At 39.9% G+C, this 19269-nt stretch overlaps 1 protein-coding gene across 9 annotated transcripts in view; it reads left to right on the forward strand.

Moving 5' to 3' along the window:
• SGSH (N-sulfoglucosamine sulfohydrolase) overlaps window positions 1-19269 on the forward strand; it is a 79984-nt gene that overhangs the window by 44012 nt on the left and 16703 nt on the right. For all 9 annotated transcript variants that reach the window (XM_072414959.1, XM_072414952.1, XM_072414953.1 and 6 more), the window contains one exon: window positions 18055-18258. In XM_072414959.1, the coding sequence (XP_072271060.1) occupies window positions 18055-18258 (204 nt within the window). The remainder of the gene's footprint in view (window positions 1-18054; window positions 18259-19269) is intronic.

The following is a 19269-nucleotide window of genomic DNA, read 5'->3' on the forward strand; positions in this document are numbered from 1 at the left end:
GAATACATAGGTAAACCATAATAAGAAAGTATATAGTAGAAAGTTCCACACGTAATATTTTCATATGTCTCAAATACACATAGAAAAAGTTCAACAACCATACTAACTCAAAATATCTACTTACATTTGCAGTAAAATTGTAGGTTCGGTACATCCTAGGGTTCACAAACCGTATCTATTTGATGAAAAAAACATATCTATATGATGTATTTCTCATTGTAAAATTATTTCTAATTGTAATTAAATGGAACGAAAGGTTAAAAGCAAGATAATATTATTTTCATACTATTGTTGGTCTCCATGTTAACCTTACTGTTACATTATTATAATACTTACTGCTAAGTGAAATATGTGTGTTCAATACTTTATTTTCATACTATATCATGTATTCATATATTATTCATCAGCCAATTCAAGGATTGAGATATAAAGCATAATATGCCATCTAGTGGTCATACTCTACGACTGGATGGCATTTTATTACTACAATTTATAAGGACATCTGTAAAAGATGTGCAATATCTCATGATATGTAAACTAAATAGGTTAGGAACAGTTATAGTCATAATTGTATTGTTTCTTGGTAATATACCTGTGCCAGGTTGCAGGGTGTAGAAATGGGAGCATATCTTTCGCTCTCCTTTCCTAGTGTCATACTGGTATATTGATATTCAGGTTCCTAATTGTAAAAAAGAATTTTATACATATGTTTATCGAAGGAAGGATGGTAATTCTTTAAATTAATCTTGGTGCTATTGCTCTTAAGTGTGTTTGCTTACATTAATTATCCACAGTTGTTGTTTGGTATGGTGACAAATAGGAGTCAGTTTCCTACTGCCTAAAGTGTAAACACAGAGTCAGGGTCTGCCCTTGTACACATATCAGGGTCTCCTCTTTTGCATATATATATATATATATATATATATCTCCACAAGTGGCAGAGTATACATCTGTGTATCCAACAAATGACATAGAAAAATGTTAGTATAACTGGACCCCATTACTACATTGGTGCTTGTAGATGGTAGTAAACAGCAGGAAGTCTGCAAACCCAGCCCTATGGGTGGACTGCTTCTGTCGGCGTCCTGCTTATAAATGCCTGTATCTCTATTCTACATTTCTAATGTGAACCATGAGATCTTGCGAGATCACGACATTCAGTGGGATCTCCCGAGATCACGCCGTCCATGTTAAGCAATGCAAGAGCATTTAGTGCACTGAAACCTCGCGAGATCTCACTGCACAGATACTTGGTACAAGAGAAATCTGTGTATCCTTTTTCTGCCTCTTATCAATGTTTATTTTATGAGTAAAGATCAAGGGATTGTCTGTTCACTCATTTACTTCCAATTGTTAGGCTATGCATAAGGGGATATTAATAGTGGGTAACTAGTACCTGTTATTCCGATTTTATTGAGGGACTGCCCTCACCTGCAGTGCTGATTAGCCCATATATTACAGGTCCTGATCCTGAGTATTAGGCTCTGAATCAAACGAGGGAGGGAAAGGCAGGACCAGGGAATTTGCATGCCCAAGGGCACCTCCTGGCACTGTGCACCCACAGGTGGAATTTGGGGTGCTCCCGTCATATCCCTTATCTCTAAGGGCATATCCCTTAGATGGTGAATATATTTCTTAGAATAAGTGTGGTATGAAGTAAATGCCTTTAGAAATGAAGTTTGTACAAGGTATGTCCCAGACCTACCGTCCCCTTATACATCAGTAACATAAATATGACTGCGTGTGAAATACATTTATACATATACAAAACACATGTCACAGCTCCTCTAGGGCTGCGGGAGCAATCAGGGGAGCGGAGCTGTCAGCATAGCAAATTTACAGATGTCCTTATAAATTGCAGTAATAAAGTGCCATCTAGTGGTAGAGTATGATACCTCACACATGTTTATATCTTAATCCTTAGATTGGCTGATGAAAAATGGACACATGATATAGTATGAAAATAAAGTATTGAGCTCACATATTTCACTTGGCAGTAATTATTATATTATTGTAACAGTATCTACCTTTTGGTTAACATGCAGACCAACAATAGTATGAAAATAATATTATCTTGCTTTTAACCTTTCGTAGCTGTTCCATTCAATTATACTTAAATATGGTGAGTAAACTCTACTCATGCAGTATTTCAAAATCTTTTTACAATGAGAAATACCTCATAGAGATATGGTTTTCCTATCATATGGATACGGTTTGTGAACCCTAGAGATGTACCAAACCCTACCGTCCCTTGTCTGTTGTGTACAGTTTTACTGAAAATGTAAGTAAATATTTTGAATTAGTATGGTTTTTGAACTTGTTCTATGTGTAATGAGACATGAAAATATTTCATGTGTGAAACTTTCTACAATACACTTTCTAATTATGGTTTACCTTTGTATTCAGAGATGTTATTGATCTCATGTGATCCCCTGAGAAAGCCTAATAAGGCGAAACGTGTCGGGTACTGTGGGATATACTTGAACATATGTCAAAAATAATTTTGTACCAAAGAAAACAAATTGATAACAATAGATATTTTATTGTCAGTATATGTATTGGGTTTAGAATAGTCGGTCTCTGTTTAGAGTCAGGACCATTTTAAAATGTTTCACCATTAAATATATACACAATATTTGTCCTTTCCTGTCTGTTTCTGTCCTTACATTTACCTATGCAAAATCCAGGCTGGGCATAATTTTGTAGAGCTACATAATTAGAACCTTAAATATCCTTTTCAGACATATTCATATAAAGTAAACTAAGCCAGGGAAAAAGGATGCCAAAAATTTAGGTAGACTTAAGTAAAAGACTTTGACCTGCAATCATGTGTCAGTCATATGGACTTAACCTCAAAGGCAAATATTTTATCCTGATTTAAGATTTTGTTTTGTTCTGCTTTCCCTGGACCATAAGAGCATTTTCATATGCCAGAAAAGTAAACAAAACAACACATATCGAGAGTGTTTTTACATTTTATGGTTTAAGGAGACCAAAAAGGAGTAAGAAGGCATTTTCTTAGTATAGTAGTTTCATTTATATATGTTTATACAGGTAACAGATTCAGATAACAAAGCAGGCTCCTTTTGGATAATCTGCAATAAAATGTAACACTAATGAATGCTTCTAGGAATATTTTGAGTTGGTCCTGTTTAAGATAAGCACCGACAAAAAAGTAGGGTGTTGCCCTGTAGGGGTAGAGTGGATCCAGAATAAAAGGTTGCATGGTGGAATAAATATATTTTGCAGTCAGCAAGCAGGGTGCCTTATGTACCAAGGTCAGAATCTCTTAAAAGCAGGTTTATCCAGGTAGCAGTAAAGTGAGGTACCAAAACAAGAGACAGTATTGTATACAGGAGTTTGGAGAGTGGGAAGGTGTAGTCAGAAACGGACTGTCCATAAGTTCAGAAGCTGCAGAAAGATAAGTAGGAAGATAGGAGCACAAGGTCACTGGACCTTTACAGTGAAAAGAGGCACTTGAAGTCACATAAGGTTACAGGAGACACTTGTGGGCCCAAAAGGCATTTAAGGTCTTAAGTGCAGCCAAAACAGCAGAAAACTTGGCACTAAGGGATATGTTGCCAAACACTTAAGTGCTCTAGGCTTTGGTTGCAGCACTAGCTCTCCAGTATTGCTGATGGCTGTAGGGGCTCAGTGCTGGATCTAGAGTACAGTACAACAATACTCCATCTTTCATGGTATGTACCCCCTTGTCGAGGTCCTAATTTTACATTAAAATGGTGCAGATAATTGTCAGATGGGGAGCTGATACATCATTACCAGGATCTCAAAATTTTTTTGGGCGAGTCAAGCCCTTCCAGTTAGGTACTAAGGTCTCCTCTACTATGATAAATTGCACAGCTTATGATGTGGTAAAATGATGGTTTTAGCAGTGATAAAATATGATCTAGTAACATGGGGCCAACTTTGAGGGAACTTTGAGACAGATATTCTGGGTAATGGGCCAAAACTTTGTTCTTATGCCTGGAAGCAACCTAAAGAAGATGTTACAAGTTAAGTCTGGGACTAGCTTTAATCGACATTCTTCTGCACAGTGCAGAAAACAGGAATAAAGTGTCTGCAATAAATTACCAAAAGCAAACAGTCCTTTGTACTGTTTTGTTGGTGGTTGTTGAGAATGAACTGAGCCCAAGGCAAGAGAGTCACCCAATTGTCCTGATGAAGTGAAGAATAATGTGGGGTATTGCAGAGAGCCACTTAAAATAAGAGATGAATTAGACCACACGATCTGATGACATGGAAGAGTTTTCCATGAAACCTAAAATGTCCCAGATGAAAACATGAAAGCTGTAGATGAGGACAAAAATTATTACTAGTTATTGAATTGTCAGTAGTAATTGGCGAAGCACAGGAAACATTGGGTAGCCTTGAGACTGCTGGGCTGAGGCCAATTGGAGATTACTGTCACCTTTTCTGGGTCTATGGAGAGACAATCCTTGGAGACTATGTAACCCAGAAAAGACACTTGTGGCAGTTCAAAAACGGAGTGTAGTGCAGTGCAGATATGGCATTGGTGTCATATATTGTCTAGATATAGCCATAAGAAAAAGAAAGCACACCCTTTTCAAGTTTAAGGCTTTTTTTATATTAATATATAAAAAAATCTAGTCCTTAGTAGATTCTAAAATTGTTAAAAATCTAACCTTGGAAACCTTGAAAACAACACACCACAAATTGCATCATGTTATTTTTACCATTTAACAAAAAATAAGCTAAAATGGAGAAAATGAATGTGTGAAAAACCAAGTACATCCCCACAGCTTGTAGAATAGCTTTAATGGAAATAACTAGAATCGTTTTCTGTATGTATTTGTCATTCTTCCACATCCTTGTGTAATAGTGTTTGGCCCCTTCCTTACAATATTGCCTCAGTTCATTGAAGTTTGTGGCCATTTGTTTATGAACAGCTCTTCTAAAGCCCCATGAAAGCATTTTGATTGGGTTTAGGTCTGAGCCATTGCAATTCTTTAATTCTTTTTTTTTTCTTGATTCTATATTTCCTTTTAAGCCATTCTGTTTTAGGTTTGCTGGTGTGGTTGGAATCATTGTCCTTTTGCACAACCCATATTCAAGCCAAGCTTTAACTGTTGCACAGATGGCCTCACATTTGACTTTAAAATAAATTGGTATACTGAATTAGTGGTCAACTCAGACTGCAAAGTACTCTGCTCCTGTGGCTTCAAAACATTTCCACTTTGGTTTCCTTTGTTTAAAGGACATTGTTCAAGAAATCTTGTGGTTTGTTTTATGCAAGTTTGCAAAATTAGGTCATTCTGCCTTTATCTTTTTAGAGAGAAGAGGCTTTGTCCTGGCAACCCCTCCTAACATGCCATACTTATTCGGTCTTTCTAATTTTACTATCATTACCTTAACATGCTAAATGAGGCCTGTAGATCTTAGCTCTTGGGGTTTTTTTTCTGCAGTTTTTCTGGGCATTTCAGAGTCTCAATTTAGCTGTGAGGTCCACTCCAATGTAGACAGACAACTGTCTTGAAATGTTTTCCACTTGCAAATAATCTTTCTCACTGCAGAATGGTGGTTCTAAAATTGTTTAAAAACTTTCTTATAACTCTTTCCAGACTGATAGGTAGCAAAAATTGCTTCTCTATCATTGCTTATTTCTTTCCTCTTTGGCAATGTGTTAATATTGTCAATGGTAAGTTGACAAATTATTCATGACAACTTCTGAGGTATAGTAAAAGAATCAAGGTTTTATTCACGCATGGGGAAACTCTTTAATTTGCCTGACAAGACAAGACGAGTTATTGTTTTACTTGTTTTGCTGCCGCTGCATATTTCGCTCTTATTAGTTTTCTTGGGGGGGTTATGGTTTTTATGGTCCCCTTATCTGCTGGTTCCACTTGCACAGTTTCTATGGTCTCCTTATCTGCTGGTTTCACTTGACCAGGTGCAAGGCCAAAACGCCTCCGGGAACAGAAAGTAAAGAACACAAATAGCTGAGTGAGTCATTTTAAAACAGAATAGCTGAGTTAGTCATTTTGAAACAGCATAATATAGTTTGAGTTAATTCTCTCTATGCTTGTGGCTATATAAATCTTATATACATTCACATTTCCGTCCTGTTGAGGATTAATCAAACCATATGACCTTTTACAAACTTTATCATAGGTTATCATGAACGCGAAACTTTTTATTAGTACTTAAGACTTTCTATGTTATTAATCTTTGGGTCAGTGTTGACCAATTCGTACATTGTATCTCTAGCTACCGTGTCATCCATCCTGGAAATTAATCCCTTCATTACTGGTACCAGACAGCAAGCTAGACAGAGTAATGTGGCAATACATAGCACAACGGCTGTCAGGGCAGTTTTAACTGGCTGCCCCCATCCACCGAACCAGGAATTCCACCTATCGGTCATCCAGTTGTTTATTCCTGCATTGGCTGCCAACTCTTCGGAAAGGAACGTGAGACCATTCAAAGCCTCTGTCACCGTTCCATCGGGCGCCGTGTTATTGGGAATAAAGGTACAACAACTTTCACCAAACATTTTACAAACTCCATATCGCTCGGCTAGTAGCATATCTAGTGCCATTTGGTTCTGCCACATCAGGGATGTTGCGTCTAGTTGCTCGGCAAGCCCTTTGATTGCATCCCGAGTCTGGTTGACAAAGCGCTGCTGATTATAGTATATATACTTAATCCAATCAACATTCTTATTTATCAGAAACCCAGTAAAAAATGGACTCAAAGCCTGCAGCTATTTGATTTCTGGCCTTATATTCATCTGGAACTCCTCTCGGTACCCCTATAGCATCTATATATGTTGGATTATTATTTGTTGAGACGCTCCCTTTTGCCTTATGGTGTCTGGCAAAAGTCCTGTATCCCCTACCAGGACCTGGTATGACCAGGAATGGTTGTACCAGGGTGATCAGGGTGCATGTACCTCCCCAGTTTGCTGGTAGGATTGCCCTAAGTTTCTGGTCCCCACACAACCACCATATATCTGCTAATGAATTTCTGTGGTTTTTGAATTGCTGTGTGGTCCATGTGCAATTGCTGCAAACTGGCTCTACTGTGGTACAGTACTTAAACCCTTTTCCTTTTCCTCCAGTGTTATTGTAGCAGGTATAATTGCCCTTGTACACAGTCACATCTGTGGGCCTTGTCCTGCTTCTCCTGGGTGGGTGTTGTTTCTGTTCCTTATTACACTCTGAAAGTTCCACTCTTCATCAGTTCTATGTCGTATTTATAGCTTCTGGGATCGGAACAGTGGGCAACTGGGGCCTTCCAACAGCACAAGCTATAGGTCACTCACATTCATCTGGTTTACTGTATAATGCACCCACTTGAGCCAATCATTTCCTCCTCCCACTCCGGTTTCTATAGCTAACAAGTCATCCATTGTCGGGTTTGATAAGCCTCTCATTTTAGTCACCTCTACTTTACTGGCTTCCTGGTTGGCTGGAACCTTTTGCATATTGCTGGCATTGGTTCTCCATTCAGGGTTGTTATGCATATCTTTTAGATCAAATTTTGCATAAGCTCCCATGTACTCTTCCCGCTGGTATTTTGCCAAGACATAGGTGCCGGCGTCCCCTGGCTGCGGGTCAACTACTGTAATCCTAAACTTATCACATATTGTGCCTTTTTTCAATGTCATTCTTTTGAGTAATGATTTGCCTTGCTTGTCAGTCCTTTGTAATGCACTTACAGGTCTGTAACCCTAATCATCATCCTGGGACATTGTAGTGGTATCTGCCCTTACATTCCATCCTGCTGCTCCCCAATTTGCACAGTTACTTCCATAATAGCTGTCTGTTACACAGACATAGATGTCAGTGACTGCATGTGGGGCGTTTTTATTATTACATCTCCAAGGAATGAGCCCACCTCCCTTCTGGTCGCAATTGACCATTTTACAGAAATCTAGAGTGTAAATAACTGTATGGGGAGCTGATGAGTTATACCACGCAACGCCTTCAACCCTTCCGGGCTCTCCTTGCTGGAAACGCGGTTGTGTTAACTGGTGTGGGGTTCTGTGTCTGAGTCGCCCACACAGTTATCCACCAGGACAGACCTACTAGAGAACCTTCCCCACATGCAGACTAACATTCTACCCATTGAGGTCTTCAAATAGCCTGGATCCAAGGGTGTACCCATATCCAAATAACCTCCCTTTTGTTTATTGGATCACCTGATGGTTCTCGGTGTTACTTTCACTGCACTGGAGTGGACAGTGGTGCTCTCCTTCGATTGAGAAATCGTTCTTCTAGGTGGCACTTCTGCTGTCATTCACATCACCATCAGATGATCCCTGCGCCCCTATTGCTTTCTTACAATGGGTCAGATGGATCCAGGCAGATCGGCCCTCTACCTTAACCGCTGTCTGGGTAGTCAGGAGTACCTGATATGGTCCCTCCCACCAAGGTGTATGCCAATGCTTTCTTTTGATTACCTTAACCCAGATCCAATCTCCCACCTGATACGGATTTTCAACTTCGTTCTCGGCTGGTTGTGGTGGTTGGTACTTCTTTCGACCGTTTAGGGTTCTGTGCAGGTAATCGGCTAAACTGTCATCTTCATGCGTTATGTCAGCCATATCTAAATCTGGTTGCCTTTCCTGCCTGCCAAACAGAATTTCATAAGGACTTAGTCCTCTTTTTGTAGGGGTAGTTCTGATGCTCATTACTACAATAGGCAAACACCACACCCACCCCTTGCCCGTTTCCTTACACGTTTTAGCTAATTTCATTTTAATTGTGCCATTTTGTCTCTCCACCGCCCCTGCTGCCTGTGGGTGATATGCACAATGATGCCTAGCTCGTATACCCAGGGTCTTAGTGATGTGTCCTAGTGTTTCATTAACAAAGTGTGTTCTATTGTCACTCATGATTTGTTCTGGTACTCCATATCTGGGAATGATTTCCCTGACCAGACACTTTGCTACAGTCATACTGTCTGATTTTGTAGTGGGGAATATCTCTACCCATTTTGAGTATACATCCACAATTTCTAACGCATATTTCTTTCCTTCACTAGGTGTCATTTCTATAAAATCCATGCTGATGGTGTGGAATGGGTATGGCAGGTGTGGGGTTGACCCTGTTCCTAACTTGGTACCTTTCCCAGGATTGTATTTTGCGCAAATCATGCATGTACCACAACAATTTTTTAGGAATGAGTGGATACCTGGTGCATCCATCCCTCCTGTTGACACATGTGTTTTCCCATGTGTCACTATTGCTGCTAATCTGTACAAATTTTTTGGTAGTACTGGCTTATCACCCATTACCCAAATCATGCTTTCATCCTGTAAGGCTCCTGATTTTGCCCAGGCCCTTTTCTCTGATTCTGGTGCTACCTGCTGCATCTCTTGCAACACCTGTTGGTTTATCCCAGGAATTTTTTCAATATCAACTTCATGCAGTTCGGGGCCTGGGGCCTCAGAACGCGAAACTTTCTTTGCAGTTTCATCTGCCAGTCTATTTCCTGCACTCACTGCATCTTGGCCACTGGTGTGTGCTATACATTTGACTACTGCCAGTGATGCTGGTTTTTGTACTTCCTGCAGCAATTTATTTAGCAGGTCCATTTGTGTCACATCTTTCCCAGCAGCCGTTTTCATTCCCCTTCTTGACCATTGGCCAGCAAACGTGTCTACTGTAGAGAAGGCATATTGACTATCTGTGTATACAGTAAGTCTTTTGTTTTCTGCCAATGAGCAGGCTCTGGTTAAGGCCACTATTTCTGCTGCTTGAGCAGAGTAAGTGGATGGCAGATTTGGCTTCTACCACATCTGTTTGTGTGACTACTGCATAGCCTACTTGATTCTGTCCCCTGTCATTTTTTTGTGCCGACCCGTCAACAAAATACACAAGGTCTGGGTTTTCTAGAGGAATATCAGTCACGTCTGGTCTCGGTAGGTGCAGTCGTTTTGTTTCTTCCATACAGTCATGTGGCTCACCATCTGTTGGAACAGGGAGCAGTGTTGCTGGGTTTAGTGTGGAGCACCTCTGCATGGTAATGTGGGGTTGGCCCAGCAATACGGCTGTGCAATAAAGCAATCGAGCCGGAGACAAAAGAGTCATTTTATCCTGCAACATAAGGGCATGTACTGCATGTGGCACCAATAAAGTCAACTTTACTGCTTGTATAAATGGCTTCTTATAGTCAGGATTTGCCAGAACCAGATCTGAGACCACTGCCTGTTTAGCTTGAGCAAAGGTTTCTTCCAGATCTGGGGTCCAGGAAATTTTATCAGTCAATGCCATGGGTTTGTCGTGTATTGCGTCATATAGTGGCCGGGTTATCTGTGCATAATTCGCCACCCATGCCCTGCAGTAATTGATCATTCCTAGAAATGATATCATCCCCCTTTTTGTCCGTGGTCTAGGGCTCTGTAAAATTGCTAGCTTCCATTCGGTGTCCACAGCCCTGCCTTCAGGAGTCAATACATGTCCTAGATATTTGACCTCTTGTTGGCAAAATTGGACCTTGTCTCTGCTAGCCTTTTGGCCCTCTTGTGCTAAGAAGCACATCAGTGCTAATGAGTGTGTTCTACATTGTTCCATTGAGGCTAAGCAGATAAGTAGGTCGACTACATAAGCCAGGACCTGACTTCCCTCAGGAGGTGTAAATTAGGACAATGATTTCCTTATTTCTTATGAGAAAACTTCAGGACTCTCAGTATACCCCTGGGGTAATCTAGTATAAGTCAGTCTTTCATTTTTAAAAGTGAAAGCAAACCAGAACCTGGAGTCCGGATGTATAGGAACACTGAAAAAGGCATTGGTGAGGTCTATAACTGTAAACCATTTTACTTCGGGTGACACAGAATTAAGCAAGGTCAATGGGTCGGCAACTACTGGTGCCCGGGGAATTATAGCCCGGTTTACCGCTTGTAAATCCTGAACCATTGTCCATGACCCATTTGCTTTCTTTACTGTAAACAAAGGTGTGTTACATGGAGAATTTCCTGCTGGAATGAGGACCTCAATTTTCTTTAAGTCTTGTATGAGTGTTTCAATTCCTCTCTGGTTTCAGAGTATCCCCTGAAAGCCTCTGGTTTCAGGGGATACTGTCTTTGGTATGGTCTGTATGTGCTACGGGGGGTTATTTGGACTGGTTCTGCTGTTCTGATTAGTCCTACATCTGACTTTGAAGTTGCCCACAATTGTTCTGGGACCCCCTCAAAATTTTCCAGACTGAAACGTTGTAGAGGTCCATATACTTTGTGTCACTGCTGGTGCCACCCTTCCTAATAGAGTCTGGGTGACGTTTATTGTTGTTACATGTTCCTTTTCTAACTCCTCTAACCTCATATTTGTCCATTTGGACATTTTCTCCCCAACATAGGCCCAGTTGCTATTCTGGGGTTTTCTTAGTGAGATATGTGGGGGTATTGGTTCCGATACATCTGTTTTGTGTCCTTGTCCTTTAACCTCACTTCCAATGCTACCACACCTTCTGGGTTACAGTATGCCCTTAAAACTAAGAGTTCATGTTCCATCCCTGTCCAGTATTGGCTTTCAAAAGGAAGGTCTGGACCCTCCTGTCTGCGGTAATATACTGTCATATGAGGGTCGGTCGTTCCTTCCCCTGGTCCTGGGTGAAAATGCAACCACCCCCTTATCCAATCACTTCCATCTAGGTTTGGAAATATTCCATACCAATATTTATTCTTGTCATGAGAACCCAATTGGAGTGGTCTATGGACTTCTATTAATCTGTTTCTGGGAACCAAAGACAATCCCATATCTCCAATTAAGTCTCGGCCACATGGATTTACAGGGCAGGAATCTGAAATGATAAATCCTGCCTTTGTCTTACTTCCAGTCTGGGGGTCAGTTACCATTAGTGGCTTACACAGGGGTTCTGTTGTCATGTCACCCCCTGCATTTCGGACTATGACTGTCATTTGTCTTGTCCATGATGGGGCTTCCTGTTTTCTTATTACTGATCTACAGGCCACAGTGTCACACAAAAATGTCACTAATTTCCTTTTCACTTTTAAGGTGATCTTTGGTTTGTATTGGTCAGCAAAATTCAGGTCAACAATTTCCTTGTCCCCTGTAAATTCCTCCCGTTCTGAGCCTAGTCATGCCGTTTCCTCATCTGTGTCTTTTCTCGTACAATCTCTTTCAAAATGTCCCTTCTTTCCACATTTATACCATTCTCCCCTTTTACGCCTTTCCTCATAATCCTTGATGGGGCGACGTGGTCTCCGTCGCTCACCTTTTTGTGCATCATACATACAGTCTTCATTCTCACTTTCTATCGCATACCCATCTACTTGCTGGACCTTCTGATGTGGTTTTTGTTTTGTACACAAATACCGTTCGGCATGTCTGGCATATTCAATTAGATCTGTCAATCTACAGGTTCCAAGATTTATCATGTGTTTAGTGATAAATTTACTAATTTGGGGTAAAAATCCCTTGATAATTGCACTTTTTTTTTTAGCTGTTGCTCGTACGGGGAGTCCTATGTCTGATCTGCTGGTATGTCTATTCCTGAATTATTGTCAAACACTCATTTTGTCTCATTCTTACTATAAAGTCATCAACCCTTTCATCAGGTTTTTGCATACACTGGTTAATGATTGTCCAGTCTGCCCTTCTCGTCCACCTGGCCTGTATACGGTTCAACAAATCTCTTATCCTATCTCGTAAATCTTCAGTCATGTTCCAAGACATCATTACCATTTAACGCTGACCAAGTACCCGCTACATGATGCCAGTCTGGTCCTAAAATCTGTCTGAACATTTGTTCCGTTTCCCTCCCATTTAGGTGATAACTGATAACCATCCCCTCAACCCCATCTCTGAATTATCCCATGTTAACCTTTGGGTGAGGAATTCCTTCTACTGCCTTTTTGATATCCTCAAGAGTCCACGGTCGGTATACTAATATTGTCTGATTTGCAGCTTGTTGACCCCCTCTGGGATTGGGGACGACTATCATAGGGTTCAGATCAACTGTCTCATTTTTGAAAGCATTTTCAGCTCTATGTTTAACCCTTTGTCTAGTTTCGGCCGACCCAGGCTATCATCATGATAGGGTGGCGGGTTGCCCTCTATCAGCATTCCACCCACTGCCCCTTGGGCTTGGACAACAGGGGCTGTTGGGGAATTTTTATTATTATTAGGTCATTCACGGACCACATTATTGTCATCTTCTCCCTATGTTTTCTATTCTTGATCCAGAACCTCTCAATGTTCTGTTTCTTTTTATGGGCTTCTTGTAACCAAACTCTGGCCACAGGAAGACATAACTGTTTCTCTTTCTGTTTATTGCCTCCTGCAACTTTTTAAATCCGTTCTACTAATTCCTTACATTGATCTGGTGTCAGATATCCGTCAAATTTATAATTCATTTTCCACATGTCTCTATATTTGAGATTTCTTTTATCCTTACTTAACATTAATATTTCATCATTGGTCATTTTGTCTTTTATCTTTGAACAACAAAGACCCATTTTCAGTTTCTTCATCGGACTATATTATTCTTTTCCTGTTTCTTTTAAGGGTAACAATTACTCAAAAAACACTTCCTTATAAGTAATAATTCTCACAACAATGTGTCCCTTAGTTCTTGAATTATTACTGACTGATATGGTTGTTTTGATACGATCAAAGAGCAACTTTTCTAATTATATTTTCATGAGGGCCCCACAGAATATTCCAACTCAATACCGGGTGGTATATGAATCTTACTGACAAGGTCACTGTGCTCGTCATTCCTCACCAGAACGCTGATGAGAGACTTGCCTAAACGTGACACAGACTTTGAGCCATTATAAGTCTGTACAGTTGGAATATCTGCACCAGATACAACCTTCTCCACAATGTAGCAAAATAACAATTTAGCAGCATAAAATGTCCAGCAATTAGCAGCATAAAATGTCCAACAATTAGCAGCATAAAATGTCAAACAATTAGCAGCATTTGGAAATTTAAAAACTTTCTTACCCTACGAAAACCAGGACTCTTGACGTCAGGAGGAGTCGTGTCGTGGAAACTGTCAATCTCGAATTGTCACAAGAGGAGTCCACTCATCTAGCCCTTTGTTTAAAGGAGTTTTCTCATCCCAAGGGTCTTTGTTGAAACCAGTGTGATTTGGTTCCTTTGTAGACGGGCGTTCCTCTGGACGACTCTTGATTGAAGTTTCCGGCTCGAAGGACCAGAAATTGTCAATGTTAAGTTGACAATTATTTACAACAATTATGAGGTATAGTAAAAGAATCAAGGTTTTATTCACGCGTGGGAAACTCACAACAGATATGGCAATAGAGGTTGGGAACTGTCCCTCCCTCTGTCTGTGAGAGTCTTTGAAAACTTTAAACTAAAAGTCTATATTTTATCCTTCAGTTCCTTGCGTCTCCGGTTATCCAATTCTGGGCTGGTCTTTTCTTTAATTTGCCTGAAGACAAGATGAGTTATTGTTTTACTTGTTTTGCTGCCGCTGCATATTTCGATCTCATTAGTTTTCTTGGGGGGTTATGGTTTTTATGGTCCCCTTATCTGCTGGTTCCACTTGCACAGTTTCTATGGTCTCCTTATATAGCTGAGTTAGTCATTTTAAAACAGAATAGCTGAGTTAGTCATTTTGAAACAGCATAATATAGTTTGAGTAAATTCTCACTATACTTGTGGCTATATAAATCTTATATACATTCACAACATACACACCCACATGCTCCAGACCAGCAAACGGCCAAACCTTCAATAGTTCAAAGATCACATTTTCTTATGATCAATTAAGTGCATTTGATTAGCAACACCCTTACTTTCCTAAAATGATACCATATGTCACATGTTGTTGTTTATCTGACATTCTGACATTCTGCAAAACCTTAGCAATGAAACTTTATTTTTCCATGACTGTATGAGACTCCACAGTCATAAAGGAAAATTAAAAAAAAAATTATTGACAAAAAGCTGAAAAGCAGCAGGGAAGGAAAGGGAAAATTAAAATAGCAGTGTGGTGTTCAATTATTAAGCTTATTCTGTGCAAAATCAGGTGTCAATTACAGCCCTTATTTAAAGGAGGAAGGCAGCAAATGTACTGTCTCCAATCGGCACATGGAGCCAGCACAGAGGACACACTTGAATATATTATTATTTATATTATTATTATTATTATTATTATTAATATTAAACAGGATTTATATAGTGGCAACATATTACGCAGTGATGATATTGCAGAGAAGGAGACATTGGTTCTCAGGCAAGCAGGACCAGTCCAGCAGAGGAGAGTACAACTGAAGCCTGAGTAGGCCCAGGATGACTGCAGACATGCAGAAGGACAAAGAATGATTTAGTTTTGTAAGACCATACACCTACTGACGTCTGAATGGAAAATTTGTTCACAAGGATAGTAGTACTCTCCACTGAGATATGTGGAGGTTGTAATAAGGGTTCTATTGACCAGACATACTAGGGAAAGGGAAAATTAAAATAGCAGTGTGGTGTTCAATTATTAAGCTTATTCTGTGCAAAATCAGGTGTCAATTACAGCCTTTATTTAAAGGAGGAAGGCAGCAAATGTACTGTCTCCAATCGGCACATGGAGCCAGCACAGAGGACACACTTAAATATATTTTTATTTATATTATTATTAATATTAAACAGGATTTATATAGTGGCAACATATTACGCAGTGATGATATTGCAGAGTAGGAGACATTGGTTCTCAGGCAAGCAGGACCAGTCAAGCAGAGGAGAGTACAACTGAAGCCTGAGTAGGCCCAGGATGACTGCAGACATGCAGAAGGACAAAGAATGATTTAGTTTTGTAAGACCGTACACCTACTGACGTCTGAATGGAAAATTTGTTCACAAGGATAGTACTCTCCACTGAGATATGTGGAGGTTGTAATAAAGGTTCTATTGACCAGACATACTACTGTACCAGAAATATTGAAAATAATTTGTCGGCTGCCCCAGTCCTGAGTCAAGGTAGGCATCCAAAGTAGCACCAGCACTCCCAGTTGGGACGCTGGAAAGTGGGGTGGGAGGACTGGCCCAGCATAAACCTCTTCATGCATACTAGGGGTTGGGGGGTTCTTGGTCTGTGTGGACATTGCTGTAAAAATTGTCACCTCTTTCCACAGTACTTACAGAGACATAGGGACTTCTAAATGTCACTTTATGCTAATAGCCATGAGTGACCTCATTGCATGGCCTTCTTGAGGGGTACAACAGCTGTAAGAACATGAGAAACCGTAGGATAATAAAATTATGAAGTCAGTTACTCTCTAAGAGACCTCCAATGCTTAGATCTTTCCTGAGAACACCCCTGAAAAAGAATGTACAGCCAAGGATATTGGGTCAGAGAAATGGGAAGCTCTTAACCGGCTAACTCATCCTTAATTATTTCTGATATACCCTGCCAGTAAGTGGCCATAAATCATTATTTTAGGCTACTTGAGCTGCAAGAGTGTGAAACTGTACTACATTATTAGACAGAAGAGAAGCAGAGCACTGGCCACTAAAGAGGATTGAGCCAGGTAATCAAGACATTCTCCTGAAGAGGCTCAGGAAAGGTTTAATGCAGTTGGCTACTGAGTCTCCTCTTTCCCATGTCAAGTTCTTTCCAGTAGTCAGGCCGACAACATCTTAAACCAGGCTGATTCACCACCTTTGAATGAGCCCCCTGGAAGTTCTGAGTAAATGTGGTGCTCGAGAATGCTTTAAATATCCTGGATGCTGAGCTGCATGAGAGAACCGTAGCTGATCCAGCTTTGTTCAGACCACATGAAGGTGATGGAGCACCTGTACTTGGGTATCTTCAAAGGCCACTATACTCTGGGCAAAGTTTGAGCAAACTTTTACATACTAGGGTTGGAATATGTTAAAAGCAGGCTTATTTGGGCTGTGGGTTCTCTGTTCTAAGGCTTGGGGAAGATGTGGTTGAGGTAGAAAGCCATAAAAGGAATCCATTTTTACCAGGGCACCCTGCAAGTAGTTGTGGATTTCACCGAGACTCCCAGGCTATGGGAGCTATACAGACATAGTAGTTTGTAATCGGTAAAGCAGCAAAACGGTAACTTGTAATCGAGGAACAATGAGGGGGTAAAAGAAAAACACAAGGTCACACAGATCACAAGAGGCACGAAGGGTCACAGCAGGCAGCAAATTAGGAAGCTTCTTGTTAGAACAGTGATAATTTGCCAGGATATCAAAAGGAGAGGCCTGGGGTTGAATCAGAGGTAAGTGTGAAAGTTTATTAAATGATAATGTTATAATAAAAACTAACAATCAAATAACTTAAAAAGTAATACAAATGCATAGACAGAATCCATGCAAGTCCATGCTGTTGAATTTATTTAAAAAAAAGCATTAGAATGTAAGAAAAACAATGCAAAGTGTTATATATGTCTAAGGCTAAGACTACATGGACTGTTTCACTGTTTCACTAGCATTTCACATTCCCAATCATTCCTTCGGGATAGTCCACACTATTCTATTTTCTGCCACATATCTTGGTTTAAAACATACAAAAGCCGTATTAGCAGGCACTTAAAATAATGTCAGTGAAGATTTCACCTAAGCGAGCTGTCACGCTTGGGGAGACAGGGCCACTACTGGGCGCTACGGCTTGCACAAAAGTGGTGTGAGCCCTGAGAAGGGGCAAGTCCAAGCGCCAACCAGGTCTTCTCCGGAGCCTCCAGTGGTGAGGATGTTGCACTGCTGGTTGCTGTCCTTGGGCACACCAGGGTGGGCAGGAGGATACCTGCATTTTAGTGAGGAAGAGGTAAGTGTAACAGGAGAAGGGCTGTGTAGGAAAGAAATACATCTAAACATATTCAGAATCACAAAGCTGAATAAATACATTTTATGGAGCTTAAAACAAAAAGTATGAGAAGAAAGGGAAATTAAAGGAAACTTTCCTGACTATTTTTTTTGTATTTAAAGCACCACACTGTACATTAAAAAACTTCTTGGGCTTTAGAAACTGAAAATGATGTTTTGTTAGGTCACATTTAACTTTTTCAGTATGCATCTTCATGTGAATTACTAAAAAGTAGAAAAGGCCAACTGATTTCTTTCTTGTTCACTGCAGGACTGGGTCTAATCCTTTCTGAACTGCGTAGTTTTGGACATGACAATGATACTCTTGTAATATTCAGCTCTGACAATGGAATTCCATTTCCTAATGGGCGCACTAACCTGTATTGGTCGGGAAGAGCAGAGCCCTTGCTGATCTCCTCTCCTCATTATCCAGAACGCTGGGGACAGTTCAGTGAATCTTTTGCCAGCCTGCTTGGTAAGATGCGTGTCACAAGTATTGGTAGTAGGGACAAATGTTTCCCTGAATTAAAAATATGAAAATGTTGTATTTTACATTTTCCCCTGACAAAACTATAGTAAACTTTACTTGATAATGTTTGATGATATCTGATGAGTACATTAGGAAATTAATAAGGAGTAGTAGTGGACTCTGAATAGGACAAATAAAATAATAATATTATTGATTGGATTACCTGAGATCATTCCAGTGGGGTACCAAAATCAAAATGTATGTTACTGTTATGGAAATAAATATATATATATATTTACATTTATATTTATATATACATAGTTTACTATAGATTACCAGAAAGGAAAGTCAATATTAATTTTGTTTTCACCAAAATGTGCCTAGCCTCCAGTATGAACCAAATGATCAAGAATAGAGGGGAAAGAAAAAGAAGAGGCTCTTATAAGGCACTCATATACATTCACATATCAAATAAAAACAGATTTTTTATTAAATTGTAAATATTGAAACAGGTATTAGATTAAAAACCGTATTCGAATACTAGATGTAGATCCTATCATAACACTTTCAATACCATACAGCCTTTTGTACATCTAAAATAGCAAAAAAAGTACAAAAAACAAGAATCAAAATAGGTCTCCCGACACGTTTTGCCCAAAAGGGCTTCCTCAGGGGAATATGAAGACCAAAGAAGGACACTAAAGAGAACAACAACAGACAAAGCAGAGCACTATAATTGTAAAAAGACCCAAAGATATAATGTATTATCAAACTAGAGTCAACACTAAAAAGAAATGGTTTCCAAAGTCATCACATTTTCTAAAATTTGTCACTTACAATTGATGGCAAGTGTCAGTAGTATTCAAATTCTTTAAAAACAAACAACGAATATCCACTGCTAGGAATCCGCTGTAGACCCGATTTGATAAAGGAATTGATTTGTTCTGATGTAACTGAACACAAAAAGTACCCCAAATGAATCACCATATGCCAGGTTAAAAAGGGGTGGGGGGGGGG

The sequence above is a fragment of the Pyxicephalus adspersus genome, chromosome 6 (genome assembly GCF_032062135.1).
Source record: "Pyxicephalus adspersus chromosome 6, UCB_Pads_2.0, whole genome shotgun sequence".
Taxonomy (NCBI): domain Eukaryota; kingdom Metazoa; phylum Chordata; class Amphibia; order Anura; family Pyxicephalidae; genus Pyxicephalus; species Pyxicephalus adspersus.